A 15,738-nucleotide genomic window follows, 5' to 3' on the forward strand; every position below is an offset into this window, starting at 1 on the left:
AAATACAGTAAGAGCACTGGGTCAGAGTTTCATCCAGTGACCCTCTGTGACAATCCTTCACAGGAAGGAGAGTACTTCTTTCACACAGTCAATGGATGAAGATCTGATCCAAAATGCATTTTGTTGGATTAGTCATTCCAACAGATTCCGAGTTTGGATGCAGCTTGCTGGGTACCTCATCAGGAACATTGCACTATCACTTTATGTCATTTAAGAATGATGGAAAGGAATGTCAGGAATGTTTAAAGGCCTTAGCAGGCACTCAATAATTTTATAGAATAGTTAAATAAATATTCCTTATATATATAAAAACTCATCCCATCAAGATGGGTGGGGGAAGGCATTTGGGAGTCTCTTAATTAAAAAAAAAAAAAAACAACTAAAAGTATTTGCTAAGGGCATGATCCTATTATTAATCCACAAATAAGAATTCAGCCATCAACAGAAATACAGTGAATGGAATGATTTGATGAAATCTCTAACATGACATAAAAACACCACTGTGGATCTGCTACCTTATTGCACACCGCACTTCCTGGATAGAGCCTTTTCAAAATTCCAAGTTGATGTAGTTCATAGAAGAGATGACAATCTTAACATTTTACTGTATTTTACATTCACTTTGCTAAACAAAAGCCCTTAAACAGGCACAAAACACTGCAACAATATATTTACTTCCTAATAAAGCAAATCTTTTTAATAACATTGAAATAAAATGGTTTCACTTTGCATTAAACTCTATACCATGAACTTCAGCAACATAAAAAGACTAAAAAGTCAGCATGAGAAGATATTTACAAACTTTTATAAAACTCCTTCAGGTCTCTCCTCCTGGATATGCGGGCTGCACTTCAGCTCAGCCACCGAGTGCACAGCTAAGGAGGAAAGCCCTTTTCAACAAGCATAACGTTCCCAACACCGTCGGTGACCACAGCATTTTGCATGAAACATGATAAGGCAACTAGAGGCTTAACTTTCTGCTGACAAGAGTCTTTGGGATCTTGTCCACAACAACATACATTCTTTGTCTCTAAAAACCCATACTTCAAAAAGGAATAAAATAAAAACATCAGAAAGGGAATTAAAGTTTTATCCTGGACAATTAAATAGCTATGCAAAGATGTCTTATGCAAACATAATATTAAAACCCGGTGCTTACACGTACTCTGCTACTGAAAAGAGCACATGTAGAAGATAATACCTCCCCAACCAAAACAAAACAAAACAGTACAACAAAACAAAGAAGCCCATTAAAAACCCAGGGAGAAGTACAAAAGCCACCAGTTGTTTTCTCTATAGAGTTCTTCATGCGTCCTAGAATTGCCAAACTTTGAAGCTGGACTAGGGATGGGGACTGGGGTGAGGTGGGATGGGAGGGGCATGTTTAACAATCGAGGCACATGGAGAAACAACCCAAGGTAATGGTGACAGGTACAGCTTTCCAGTGTTTGGACTCAGAGTGTGACGAGTCATTTCCATGTTGGCCTGAGGAGAAATTGAGTGTTCCGATTTCTTTTCAAAAACAGAAGCATCATGGTAACACATGGTAACACCGTCAACCCTTAATGCCAGTGGAAATACAGCAGAGGTTTTACTCATATTAAAATTGCACTTTCCAGTATCACCTTTAAAATAATGCTTGGTGTAGTATTTCAAAGCACGATTGTTTGCATCTTTAAATAGTGAATATATTTTTTCAAAACAGTTCTCCAGCTGCTCGAGGGTGCTTTTTAAACAGCCAGCTGGTCTACTATGGAAGGTACCACAAAATAGAACTCTCCGGAGTGCAGAAGTTAAGAAAATAACCTTCATACTGAAAAATATATCCTTAAAAAACAGAACAACACAAAACCTCTATACAAATGTCATTCGGCGGACAAGTTTTTTTAAAAGATGGTATTAAGGCACGGACCCCTGCGAGTCTCTGAGAAATGTACGAACACAGGCCTGCTCAGTTGAGGACAGTCTTAAAAAAAACTAGTGAAAACTTCATGTGTATAAAATATTTCAGGTGATATTTGATATTCGATAACATTCTTCACTGTCACGGTTCACATGTGCGCGAATCCAACATGGTCCTTTCTTCATAAATTGTACAGTGTTCCTGCAGCGATGTTTGTGGCTGGCCATTGCGCCTGTCACCAGCCTCAGTAGGTCTGGTAGACGTCGTGAATGGGGACCTGAATAGCAGCAGCCGGGAAGGCCTGAGGTATGTAGCCCGCAGCGTACCCTCCGTACATGGCAGCAGCGGCGGCAGCATTCTTCTGTAGTGTGGCGATGGTGGCCGTGGCCGGTGCAGCAAATGGAACGTAACTGGCCCCGTAGATGCCGGCAGTGGGAATTCTTGGAACGTTCGGAGCCACCGTGTACACGGGGGTTATTGGGCGGCCCTGAGGGGAGACAAGAAGAAGCCTTCCTGAACCTGCTCACTCCAAATCACAACAGTTCACACTCACAACAGTTACCACCACCTGTTCATTCATTGAGCATCTTCTCCCAGGGATGGAAGAATCCCCAAAGATGGATGAAGGCAAGGGTTTCTATTCGCAGGACCTCAGGACGGGGAGCCAGGAGGGTAAGCAAGCAATGATTATTTTCAGGGGCTGGGGTAAAAGCCATTAAAGAGCTAGGGGGAGTGACATCCTTAAGCACGTCATTCATCCAAATTCCAGGATGTCACCCTGGTGAAAATGAGACCAGGAAGGCTGAGGGGAAGCTGGAATACTCTTCTACTCATCATTCCACTCTGTCCATGCGCCATAGTGAGCTGGACAGAGAGTTGGACAATCTTCCTTCCACACAATAATTAAAAATAAGTATTTTCCTTGAAGTGTGGCCCCTAAATACCTGCCAGCTGCCTTCACTCACACTTATTTGTGGGGACACAGAGAGGAGACTTTTCCAACTTAATGGAAATGGTCTTCAAAGGGACAGATTTTTAAGCTAAGACCTTAAAATTTTGTGACTATGTACTTTCCAGCCAATGTGATTGATGGCTCCTATCATGTCCCACCTGAGCTAGGACACCACTCTGCGTACCCCTCCACATAGAGGATTTTCTGCTAACTAAGAGAGTTGGAGAAAGCATCTCAGAATTTGGGGACGCTTAAACTGTGTTTTGAAGGACAAAGAGCGGTTTCCAAATGAGGAGGAAGTGAGGAAGCTCAAGCTGCCTCAGCGTGGATAGCTCTGTACAAGCCCCTGCTCAGAGTGTAAGACACCGTGTTTTCAGAACAAACAGGATTAGGAGGGGAAGATTCAGGTCCTGCGAAGTGTTTTCCAAAAAGTTTGCTGTGGAGCTAGTTCTGAAAGCAGCTTTGTGGAAAAAGGGATTGGGGCATCTTATGTTCCACAGAAAATCCTGAACTCAAGGCTTGTCTGGTCTCCTTACGCCTCACTACATCTAAATGGAAAATTAGACTTTAAAAGTTAGTTCTTACTGAATTCTTATAAAAAAATTAGTTATTTCTCTAACACATCTATGAATAAGACCAATAATTATATTCAAAGGAACTTCTAACTTCTAACTTAGGAATGCTTTTTTCAACTGTGTCAAATAACATATAATCATAACAATGAATGACAACAGTGATTACCACTGCCAGGCACCATTCTGCGTTCCTTGTTTGATTGACATTATTGAATCATCACAACGGCCAGTGAAGGTGGGTACTTGATTACGCAGAGAGGTACAGATGTGTTGAGTGATTTGCATATAGTGACACTGCTTTTAAGCAATGAAATGTCGGACCCAATATAATCTGGCCTCCTATGACACTATGCAATGTACAGGGAGAGTCTCATTAGCTACCCCTTACAACCAGGAGAGTGTTGAAACTGGAAGACTAGGTCACAGCAATGCTTTCCAAAATGTGTGGATATAGGTTTTAATAACAAATGCACTAAGGGAGGAGACGGCAGGGAGGGAAGGACATCTCTCAGATGTGCTCCGTCCCCCCAACACCAAGTTATGAACATATTTGCAAATGACTCAGCACTCAGGGTGGATGAATGACAGAATAAATCCAGAGGAGCATCAGTTCTGAGTGTCCCAGTGCTGACTCAACCTGGACATACGACCTTAATGATCATAAACTAAGTAAAAAAAAAAAAAAAAAGAAAGAAAGAAAAAACTTCTACCACTGTGTTTCCAACATGCTGCCAGGGACAAGAACTCACTGACAGCTGAGTAGAGTGTTCTCTGAGCGTTCCCTATCACGTGCCTAGTACTGTGCAGTAACTTACAACAATGAGGCTGTCACAACTCAACTACATGGCAACACCCACCGGCCAGCTACCCCCCACTGTGCTCCAGTTTTCTAATAAGTGTGCTCGATCTTCGTTTGTGCTATCGGTTAGGGTGTCGCTTCAGTCTTGGCTTCCTGGTGGCAGGTCATGCATGGATATCTAAATTTCCATAGACCAACATTCCCTGAACTTCACTGAACACCTACTATGGTCTGGGGACCCAGTTAGTGGTCATGCAGTCAAACTCAAGACACAATCCTGCCCACTTTGACCTCAACAGAATAGTGTCCTGTCAGAGCTTCCGGCTTCCTGCTTTAGTGGTGCAAACCAGTTTAAAGGTCATTCTTTCTGCCCACCAAATGATTGAAGGTGAGAGTAAGTAAAACCCAAGTATGGGGGCTAGGACCATCTTTAATCACCTCTGTGTATGAACCTATATCCAGATGATTTCTGGGAGAAGACATGGGCTGGCAGAACCACGGGTAGAATGGGCTTTGTTTGTTTGTTTTGCCAAAAGATGTTTTCCTTCAGGTCCTTGGGTTGTAGTTCTATTTCAGGCCTGAAGCAAAATGTACTGTGACCTGGTTGTTTTTGAAAACCTTACAATCTACAGGAACTGGCCTAGGTGGGCGCCCTGGCAGGGCAGCACCAATGGGATGACCAGCAGGGGGAGGGAAGGGTCTGCAGCACTTGTCAGTAGTGACCAGAGCACTGGAGGGCTCACGCTGTCTGTCTGCCCTTTCTGATAAAATCATCTCTGTGCCCAGAGAGTGGGGTCAACAAATCCTCCTTAAGGCTGTGAGAAATATCAAGGCTCAAACTCTCCTCGGCCAACCTGAAATCAAGAGCAGGTTACTAAACCCCTGGCCTCTTTTCTCACTCCCGGTGACGTCCCTTTCATGGACAGTATTTTTCTGTAATATGAGGACGGAGACAGATCTGATCTGCCTGCCCAAATTTGGCCCCTTGCCAGTCATATGGCTCTAGGTGATTCAGTCACCTCCCCAGCCTTGATTTTCTTCCCTGCAAAGGAAGAAGAGATGAGAAGCGTCTTGCTGAGAGCCAGTGAAGGACTCCTGCGTTGATTAATACAGCTTAATCGAAGAGAAGGAAGAGAGAAAAATGTGGGAGTGGCAGCGGGACAAAGATACCATTGAACACCTTTAAAAACTACTTCTAATTCAACCGAGGAAACTGAAACCGTGGATTAAATGAGACGGGGGCTGGCCTGTGAATTTCACTTCCTCCTGCTATCCCAGATTTTTTGTGAGCTTATAAATATATTATTAACAGCTTTATACCTAAATCACCAAGGTCACCCCCCGTTTATTGCATGCAATTTGCTTTGTTCTCACCCCATTCCCTGTGCTTGGCTAAGACTCCTTTAACATCAGTGTTGGTAATATGCCTTTGTCACAAGTAACATTTGCAGGTAGGACTTACATCCCTAGCAAACGAGGGGGCACATGTTCCCGGCCTGGTTATATGTACTAGGTCTGAGACTTTCAAAAAGTGACACGCGTCGAAGGGAGATGAGGTAGGTGGGAAGGTGGCAGGTGGGCAGGGAAAAGACTGGGTTTCCCTCCAGGAGGAATGGTTATCTCTGCTCCATCTGTATTACAGATTTCTTGTTGAGAATTAAAACACTGTGAGGAGACAATTTGAAAAAGCCTATCTACACTGGCAAATATTTCTTCACTGCTTGCAAAGGCCACATGAACTTTTAGATATAAAAAGGCTGAATTGGATCCCTGAGCACCTGCAAGGCAGGGGAGGAGGATGGAAGGTGTACCTCAGGTAGGTTCTGGAAGCCACGCTGGGAGATCAGTTTCCAGTGTGGCTTAGAGAGGATTCTTTTCAACAATCAGTGGTGCTTAAAAATGCTCCTTCTGCCAGGTATGGTGGTGCATACCTGTAATCCCAGTGACTCTGGAGGCTGAGGCAGGAGGATTGCAAGTTCAAGAACAGCCTCAGCAACTTAACATAACCCTAAGTAACTTAGTGGCTTAGCAAGACCTTGTCTCAAAATAAAAAATAAAAAGGGCCGGGGATGTGGCTCGGTGTAATGCACCTTGGGCTTCAATCCTCACTACCACCACCACCAACAACAACAACGAAACTCCTTCCTCTGCCATGATTCAGCAGGAAATTCAAAAGAAGCAGAGGGCTGAACCTATTAGAGAATCCAGGTTAAAGGACAAGGACAGGGTGTTCAGACTTAAAGAGTACAAAGGCATACCAGGTTAAAAAGTCAGTAGCTCTGGGCGTTCTGCACAAAGTACTAGAGGAGGAACAAATGTCCACAGCAATCAACTGACAACAGTTGTACTTTGACTGAATGAGTTTCGTAGTGGAGAAGAATTAAAAATTATTACTCAATGCAGTTGGCTAGAAGGAATAACTTCTAATGTTCTATAGCACAGTAGGGTAACTATGTTGACAACGGTTAATTGTATATCTCTAATGAGCTTGTAGAGAGGATTCTGAATGCTCCCAACACAAAGAAATGACAAATGTTTGAGGTGATGGATATGCTATTTACCTTGATCAGATCTTAATACACTGTACCCCTAAATATGTACAATTATTATGTACCAATTAGAAGTAAAAATAGGTATTAAAATAAATTACCTTAATTGCAGTATTACTTTCAAGTTATGGATATTTGCAATCATTCCTCAAGTGATAACTAAACTGTCATGGTACAGGGTGAGTCTCTTCCTTCCTTCTCCCCATCACCTTAGCCCCCTAGGGATCCTGACTTAAAGAAGTCTTTTTTGTTTGTTTGTTTTTATATTTTTATTAGTTGTTGATGGACCTTTATTTTATTTACTTATTTAGATGTGGTGCTGAAAATTGAACCCAGTGCCTCATGCATGCTAGGCAAGTGCTCTACCACTGAGCCACAACCCCAGTCCAAGAATTCTTAATGACACATTGACAAACTGCAATTGGTTTAACCTTTTCTGAGTAATGCAGCCAAGAATGGGTTCCCAGTAGGCAAAAGCAGGGAAAGAGCATCCTCCTGGGGTGGCTATTTCAGAACCACTGAGGTACTCGTATAAAATGACAGATGCTAGAACCCCAGTCCAGCCCAACTGAAATGGCTTTGAGTATAGCGATCAGTTTCTCAATACATGCCTTGGGTAATTCTCGTTCAATTAGACCCTGGGTGCGGGCATTTCTCATTTGTAGTAAGGTGCTCATGATTGAATGCTTCACAGAGAAGAGCTCTAACAAGACTTTTTGGTAGGGTTGATGTCCCTCTGTGCTGTGCACTGAAGATACAAAGAAGCCTAAAACATAGCTTTTGGCCTGGGGGAGTCTCTTTCTAAGACACAGCACAGTGGCAGCTAGGTGCCAAGTAATACTGTGGTAATGGCAAGTATGGGAGGGAGGACTTCTCTAGGACAGGTGAGAGGGAGGTTCTGCAGAAGAGACACAACCAAGAAATGGTAGGTAGGAGAACACGATGAGCAAAGGAGGGGAAGGAGGCCCAAATGGTAACATTAGTTTTGGAAAAAGACAGGGGAATAATGTGAACTGTGCCCAGAGAAGAGGAGTGAGGGCAAATTTTTGTAAAGTTTTATATACTTTTATCTACACAGAAATTCTTGTGCTTTTTACGCATATGTGTGCACACATAAATACATAAAACATATTTTATATATAAAGGGTAAACATTTAAAAAAAAATCTTTCATGAGCTTCAAATCAGAATACAAACACAGGCTCCATCTCCCTGGACTCCCGGCATCAACTCCGTCACAGCATGAGCTGAACACGCTTCGGTGCTGTACAGAAAATATGACCCTGAAAACCACACCTCATATTTCGTAATACTGCTCCCTATCTTTAATAACAAGGACACACTCAAAGCAGTGCAATTCTTAATAAAAAAAATTACCCAATCCCATAGCTGTAACAGAGAGCTAGGCTCCAAGTAAATTCTAGTGCTGAATGCTAAGATGATGCCACAGCAAGGAGAGGATCCACATACAAATGACAATGACCCAAGGGGAGCTCTACCTGGAAAGGTGGCGGCGTTGATACTGCAGGAATGACAGCAGCGGCTGCGGCAGCAGCAGCGGCGGCGGCAGCACTGGCTGGGTCTGGCTGCACAGCGATGGGGCTGATCATGTGCTCCATTGTGTGGATCTTGCCATCTTCAATCATTTTAGGGGCTGGGGCTGCCTGAAACATGGAATATTGGGCCCCGATGGCAGGGATGGCCACTGTAAGAGAAGCAAGAAGGCAAAACAGGTCCGTCACTTTCAGTCACTGAGGAGGATCTACCATGTGCTCAATGGTATTTTTGGAAAAACGAGGTGAGCAGTCAGGGGGCCTCCCTAGACTTTATGAATACTTTTTCAGTAGAGGCCATTTAACAAGGTACTGCCCAGCAGGAAGGGACGGGAGGCAGCAGGGAACTTCTTCTGCTTGTCTTGGAACCACACGGGATGGCGTCTCCCGATGTGGAAGGGGAGGCTAGAGCTAGGGTGTGCACCAACATTTTCCACTTGTCTAGAGAAAGCTCCCTCTGAATCATTCTCTTGATGTCCCATCAATCAGGAAAGGGCCTGAGACCCTGAAAAATGGGCTCAGGATAAGAAGTGAAATCGAAGGTGGGAGGCCCAGCAAGCGTGAGCGCTGCACCTGCCTGTTGGTTCTCACTCACCTCTTCCGTCACCAGACCCAGGGCCTTTTTCACTTTCACCACTTTTTAAAAAGCAAGTGCTGGTGAGGTTTCATTCTGACACTTCAGAGATCTGTGCACATTCTCTCTGCCCTGTATTTCGGATGTCAGTGTTACAGAGCAAGGATGGGGGAGACTTAACAAAAGATGTAAAATTCTCTAATTTTTCTAGCAGTAAAGCAGGAAGAGTGACTGGTCTTTCAGGGACCTGCCAATTCAAATACTTTCTGAACAGCATCCAAAGGAGTGATTTTAAGCAGAGAATCAAACAGATAGTAGTGATTGAATGTCAGCACACAATAAGAAAAGTTCCCAAGGAAAAGATTTTAGCATTGATTTGGGGGAAGTCTGTGCGTGTGTATGCTGTGCGTGTTGAAAGGATATGGAAGAATATGAAATGGATACACAAAGAACCCTTTCATTTATGTTTCTTCTTCAACTATAGGTAGGTCCATTTATTCTAATGAAGATTGACTTGATCAAAAGTAAAGAGGCAAATGACCATAAGTGGAACAATGGTACAGTCATTCAATAAAAAATATCTAAAACCTTAACCAAATATTTTACCTGCCTTTCCAACCATATCTTCCACTGGTCTTGTGCCCAGACACCACCACCCTGGTGTCTCTCCTAGTTCAAATTTTCTGGGTGCTCAGAAATAGAGGCCAAGGGGATGGGACGCAGAGGGTTATCAATTTAAGCCTGTTGGGATTGTACCAAGTAAACTCTACATGGTTCTGGCCACCAGCCTGCAGGAATGTACCTGGCTAAAGACTGTTCAACAGTTATTTTCTCTAGTTAAACCTTAAGCTACGTAACTTGCCAAGGAGAAGACCCTTTCCCAATAAGTAGAACTCCTTTATCCAGATGTTTTGGAGTTACAGAAAGCTAGGGAATCAGTTTTACATTGCTCATAGGACCAATGATATTTATAAGGAAATCTAGTGCCAGTCACTTAACTGCAGAGATGGAGGGACTATTTCACAGGCAAAAAAAAAAAAAAAAAAAAACTCAAAAAAACAAAAAACCATCACTTTCCTTCAAATGGAGGCTCCATTACAAACGTGCTTTTTAGCCCTGTGAAGCCAATGCCAATCAAACACAGATTCCTGGACCCAATTTTGTCCAGGAAAATCAGAGTAGCTGAGCTTCAAATGCTCTTCAGGCCAGAAAGAGGTCGTAGAAATATTGCTCCAGTTATTCAACAACTCAAGTTTCCATGCTTTTAGATGCTTATGAGGTACGTGCTGAGAGCAAGTTTGTGCAGGGCTCACTGAATGGAGTTAAAATTTCTTGCAGGTTAGGATCAGAAGCCCTGCCTCAGGTTAGGTGGCCAAGGGTAGCAACGATGTTGGCAAACAGGTTCTTGGGGCTTGGAGCACAGTTCAAGATCCCCAGCTGGACTGACTTGAGCATCCCTACTCTAAATCTACTGATCCAGCAGGAAGAGGATGCGAGTGCTGGAAATTACAATACAGGGAATCAGCAATTACAGAAACTCTGACGACTGCCTTGTCCCCAAGTGTTCATGTTTGCTTAGACCACAAGAGGGACAAATGGTGCTACTTCCTCTTGAAGGGAGATTTCTACCCTTTAACACCCAGAACTGATAATAAGCTACACCTCCAGGCTTCAGACAGTTAGGGTAGGACGGGGGGGGGGGGGAAGCAAAAATAAACAAATAAAAAACCGCCTGATGGTGGGGCCAGAAATAGACCTGAGAAAGAAAAAGACAGATTTTGGCTGTTGGAAGATACAGAGAGTCTCATATTCTTCCTCTCTTATATCTTCCCTCTCCTTAACCTTAACTCTGCCTTTTGTGTGTGTGTTTGTGTGAGTGTATGTGTTATTGGGGATTGAACCCAGAGGCACTCAACCTCTGAGCCACATCCCCAGGCTTTATTTAGCAACAGGGTCTTGCTAAGTTGCTGAAGCTGGCTTTGAACTCGTGATCCTCCTGCCTCAACTGGGATTACAGGCATGCACTACTATCTGGCCTAACTCTGCCTTCTTGGCCACAGGTTAAGAAAAAGACCAACAATTGGTGATACCCACTAGAAAAAGTTTCTACTCGACAGATTTGAACATGGTTGGAGCTAGACCTGGAGCTAGATCATCCCATAAGTTCCAGATAAGAAGGTCTAGGAGGCCACCTTCTTTTTGCCTAGTCTCTGGCTGCCCATGGTAAATGAATCCACATACGGGTAACCAGAAGAGCCCAGAGGGCTTGGATTCACTTCAAAGATAGGGTTGGGGTTTAGGTAGAATGGATGCATTCTTGCTCTGCTTTATACTGACCTGTACCAGGTTTAATGGCAACTGGATTGACAGCAGAGATTTCCAAATTCGGCACAAGTTCATATGCTTTTTCTTGCTGCTTTCCTTTCCCTTCATGATATCGGCTATATATACCGCGGCCAGCAGAATATCCCCCGAGGTAGGAACCCCTGGGTCCGGGGGCTCTGTTGCCAGCTGCACCTCGCCCTCGGCCTCTTATGCTGCCTGCTTATAATAACAACACAAAAAATGATGAGCAAGCAACCGTGACAGCACAGGAGGAAGACCTTGGCCCACGATTCCTGGCATTTAATTTGTCCTAAGTCTACATGGCAGGTGGCTGCACTTTTGGACTTGGATGGGCTGGTCAAGAGGCTCCAAATATGCTGTTTCCACTTAGATGTGCATCCTAAGTCTGCCCACTCTGTGCAGGAGATTAACCAGCAAAGTGAGTCCCTAGAATTGTAATTGCAACTTCAGTAAAGAAATATTTATAGAGTGTAAAAAAGTTCAGTCCTGAAAAGGGATCTGCTAGTCCACCTGCCTCATTTTATGATGGAGAAAACAGGCCTAGGGACATTAAGGTGACTGACTAGTTACAGATCCAGATAATTAGAGAACAGGACCTAGAACTGGGGTTCTCTGTTTTCCAGTGTCATGCCGGGTTTCATTATGTCCTAACCAATGATTACAAACAGCAACAACAAAACACTGCCCCAACTTAAACATTTAATTTCAGAAGCAGGTTTTGACCATGAAATGAGCAGGCCTACCAAATTGTGCAGGCCCTAACAAGAGAGACTGTAGTCCCTTGATTGGACTGCTCCCAAAAGAAGGGTCTGTATTTTATTCAGTGCTCAGAAATCAGTCTGAAGAATCAGCAAACAGAACTCAGAACCCAAATCCAAAGCCAAAAGAGTAGGGCTCATGGTCAATCAGCTCAGTAAAGTATAGGCTGCCTAGTAACGGGACGCCAGGGGGACCCGCCTAGGAGAAGAGTCCCACTAACCTTTCACGAAGTAGTCCCGGTTGGGCCCGATCAGAGCATTGTAGGGGTAGCCGTAGTAGGCCAGTGTGTAGGGGTCGCAGGGATACACGTAGCTGGGCTGCTGAGCTGCCGCCTCCGCTGCGCCTCCGCCCTTGGCTGCCTTCTGGTAGCGGGAGTACTGCTCCTTGTCCACCGGCTTGGCCAGCGTGACCTCCAGGCACGAGCCCTCCAGCTCGGTGCCGTTGAGGTTGTTCATGGCGTGCACTGCGTCCTCGCGGCTGGTGAAGTGCACGAAGGCGTAGTCGCGGATCTTCTTTACGCGCTCCACGCAGCCGGGGTTGAACTGGCCAAAGCTCTTCTTGATGGTGTCCTCGGTGGTCTCGATCATGAGGTTGCGCACATAGAGGATCTTCACGGTTTCCATCACGTCCTCGTCCACGTCGATCTCAGGCTCGGCCCAGTCCACGGCGATCTGGTGGCCCCACAGCTGGATGCGGCCGGGCATGAGCTTGCGGCGCGCCATGGCGGCGGCGCGGTGGCTCTCGTACTCCACAAAGGCGAAGCCGCGGTTTTTCATCTTGTCCGCAGCGCTGGCATAGACGATCACATCGAGCACGCCCTCGGTGACCTTGGCGATCTCCTCCAGGATCTCCTCGCGCTTCTTCATCTTGGGGATGCCACCGATGAAGAGGCGGCAGTTGTCCACGCTGCAGCACACGCCTAGCAGGCGGCCCGGGCGGATCTCGTAGTTGTTGAGCTCGCGCACCGCGCGCTTGGCCTCGTGCTTGTGGCAGTACATGACGAAGGCGTAGCCACGGTTCTTGCCGTCGAAGTCCATCATGAGGCGCAGCTCGTAGATGCGGCCCACTGTCTCGAACACGGGCACCAGCTCGTCCTCATACACGTCGCGAGGGATCTTGCCCACGAAGACTTCGCAGCCGCGCTGCGGGTGCTGGCCCTCCCAGCCGGGGGGCGGGCCGCCATACTTGCGCTGCCCGTTCTCCTGCACCATGCTGTAGCCGGTGCGTTCCATAAGCGCCAGCAGCGAGGCCTCGTTGGGCGCGCCCGCCACGCCCTCGGGTACCTTCTCCGAGGAGGCTGCGGCTGGGTCGCTGCTCATGGCTGCGGTGGAATCCTCTGCGGTCATAATGTCAAAGGCATCCACAGCTGGTGGAAACCTGGAGAAGCAAAAGGTGGCATGAGTGGGGAACTGCACCGACTTCAGCCCCAATTTGACTCCTTTGCCTCTTTCCAGGCTCACAAGATGCATGCTTAGGAATTTTTAGGCCATGGGGTGGTTAAATGAGAAATAAGATGGAGGCTGTTGTAGAACTGCAGCAGCCTTAAAATAGTCTGAAATAGTCAAGTTGAGCAGGAAAAACCAGAAGTGACTCAGAAGGGGGGGAAAAAAACCAGAATGAGCAAGTACTTCCGTTTTATCAGTCCTCCAACAGCTTTGAAACTTAGAGAACCTGCTGCCACTGTTGGTGAAAACCTTAGTTTTTGCAGTAAATGGCAACATCTTTTGATTAATTCCTGCACTGTCAACTCAGATGATTCAACTAAAGCACACATTCTATTTCTTTATTTTGCAAATGCAGTCCTTTTATTTTCTTTCTTAGGCAGTTTTTTTTTTTTTTTAATATTGTAGGTGTGGAATAGAGAAATGCAGTAAATTTATGTATGTAAGTATGTATATATTTTAGTTTATTTATTTGGGGGATCAAACCCAGGGCCTCACACATGCTAGGCAAATGCTTCACCACTGAGCTACATTCCCTGCCTATCCACCATCTTCTTCATTTTTTTGTTTGGCTCCAGGGGTGGGTACTGGTCAGGGAATGCTTTACCACCTAATTACATTCCAATCTGTTTTTATGTATTTATTTATTTTGAGACAAGGTCTTGCTAAGTTTCTGAGGCTGACCTGGAACTTTCAATCCTCCTGCCTCAGCCTCCCAAGTTGCAGGGATTTCAGGTTTGCACTACACCATGTCTGGCAAGGCAATGCAATTATTAAAGAAAACTTTGAGCAGGTGTAATAAGTAAGATACGTAGTTGTGTGCTGAAGCTTTAGAATAGGAAGGAATGGAATGCCCACATTGCCATGGACCTGGCTTAGGAACTGTATTAAGTCAGTTTATGCTGTCCTTCACACAAAATTCTTGGTATGAACTGTTTATGGATTTGGAATCAATCCACAAAAGAGCCAGATCAACTTCAAGTTGGGGGACTTATGAAGCAATATCTTCCTGGTAGAACACAAGAACTGTCACCTGCATTCTCTTACTTTTGTCTTTTCTTAACCTCTGTACATGGTAAATGATACCAGTATCAATTTGCCCCTGGAGAAAGACACTCAGAGAGGTTAAGTAAACTGCCCCATTTCACACAGAAGGTGCCAGCCTGGAGGAAGACTTGATTCTAAGATTCTGGCTCCAGATTCTGTGTTCTTTCTTCAGAACTGTGCTGTGCAATAGTTTTCTGTGATAATGGTAAAGCTGTCAATATCACATGTGACTACTGAACATTTGACATGGGGCTAGTGAGGCTAATAGAATGAATTTTAAATTTTATTTATTTTTTATTTATATATGACAGCGGAATGCATTACAATTCTTATTACACATATGGAGCACAGTTTTTCATATCTCTGGTTGTGTACAAACCATATTCACACCAATTCATGTCTTTATACCTGTACTTTGGATAATAATGATCATCACATTCCACTATCATTAATTACCCCATGCCCCTTCCCTTCCCCTCCAACCCCTCTGCTCTATCTAGAGTTCATCTATTCCTCCCATGCTCCCTTCTCCCTATTCCACTATGAATCAGCCTCCTTACATCAAAGAAAACATTCGACATTTGTTTTTTTGGGGATTGGCTAGCTATCTTCTCTAACTCCATCCATTTACCTGCAAATGCCATGATTTTACTCTCTTTTATTGCTGAGTAATTTTCCATTGTGTATATATGACACATTTTTTTAAATCCATTCTTCTATTGAAAGGCATCTAGGTTGGTTCCACAGTTCAGCTATTGTGAATTGTGCTGCTATAAACATTGATGTGGCTGTGTCCCTGAATTTTAAATTTTATCATTTTTAATTAAATTAGCCACAGCTGATAGTGCTGGTCTGAATTTTGTCCACCTTTACCCCTATGGTATAGAGCTTTCAAGGATGACTCAAAATTATACCAAAGGTGTTCAAGGATGACTCTAAATTATACCAAAGATATTCAGAGCTATATACAATGCTTTTGTAATGAAAGTCTCCAATTGTTTAAATTTTATTGAAAATTAACCACAAACAAGAAATCATTGCTAGTCTACCCAGTGATAGCCATAGATTTTCTCATCTTTTTTCTAATTTTGGGAGTGATGTGATATACAGCTTGGCTTCTCATAAATTTACTTTCTCCTGCTTTCCACTTTAGAATCATTCTTTCATGGTTTTACTCTTCATAAAAATATCATTTTTAATGGTGGCACAGAGTTTATCATTTACCCAGAATCAGGAGTGT

At 44.3% G+C, this 15,738-nt stretch overlaps 1 protein-coding gene across 9 annotated transcripts in view; it reads right to left on the bottom strand.

Annotated features, from left to right (window-relative positions):
• Positions 1-386: 386 nt before the first annotated feature.
• Rbm47 (RNA binding motif protein 47) overlaps positions 387-15,738 on the bottom strand; it is a 161,136-nt gene continuing 145,784 nt past the window's right edge. For 7 of the 9 annotated variants that reach the window (XM_034635967.2, XM_071614238.1, XM_071614236.1 and 4 more), the window contains 4 exons: positions 12,230-13,386; positions 11,242-11,448; positions 8,277-8,482; positions 387-2,390 (listed from right to left, as the gene is read on the bottom strand). In XM_034635967.2, the coding sequence (XP_034491858.1) occupies positions 2,148-2,390; positions 8,277-8,482; positions 11,242-11,448; positions 12,230-13,355 (1,782 nt within the window). In that variant the 5' untranslated portion in view covers positions 13,356-13,386 and the 3' untranslated portion in view covers positions 387-2,147. The remainder of the gene's footprint in view (positions 2,391-8,276; positions 8,483-11,241; positions 11,449-12,229; positions 13,387-15,738) is intronic. The other 2 variants (XM_071614241.1, XM_071614243.1) reach the window with 2 other exon arrangements.

This window comes from Marmota flaviventris, chromosome 7 (genome assembly GCF_047511675.1).
Source record: "Marmota flaviventris isolate mMarFla1 chromosome 7, mMarFla1.hap1, whole genome shotgun sequence".
Lineage (NCBI taxonomy): Eukaryota > Metazoa > Chordata > Mammalia > Rodentia > Sciuridae > Marmota > Marmota flaviventris.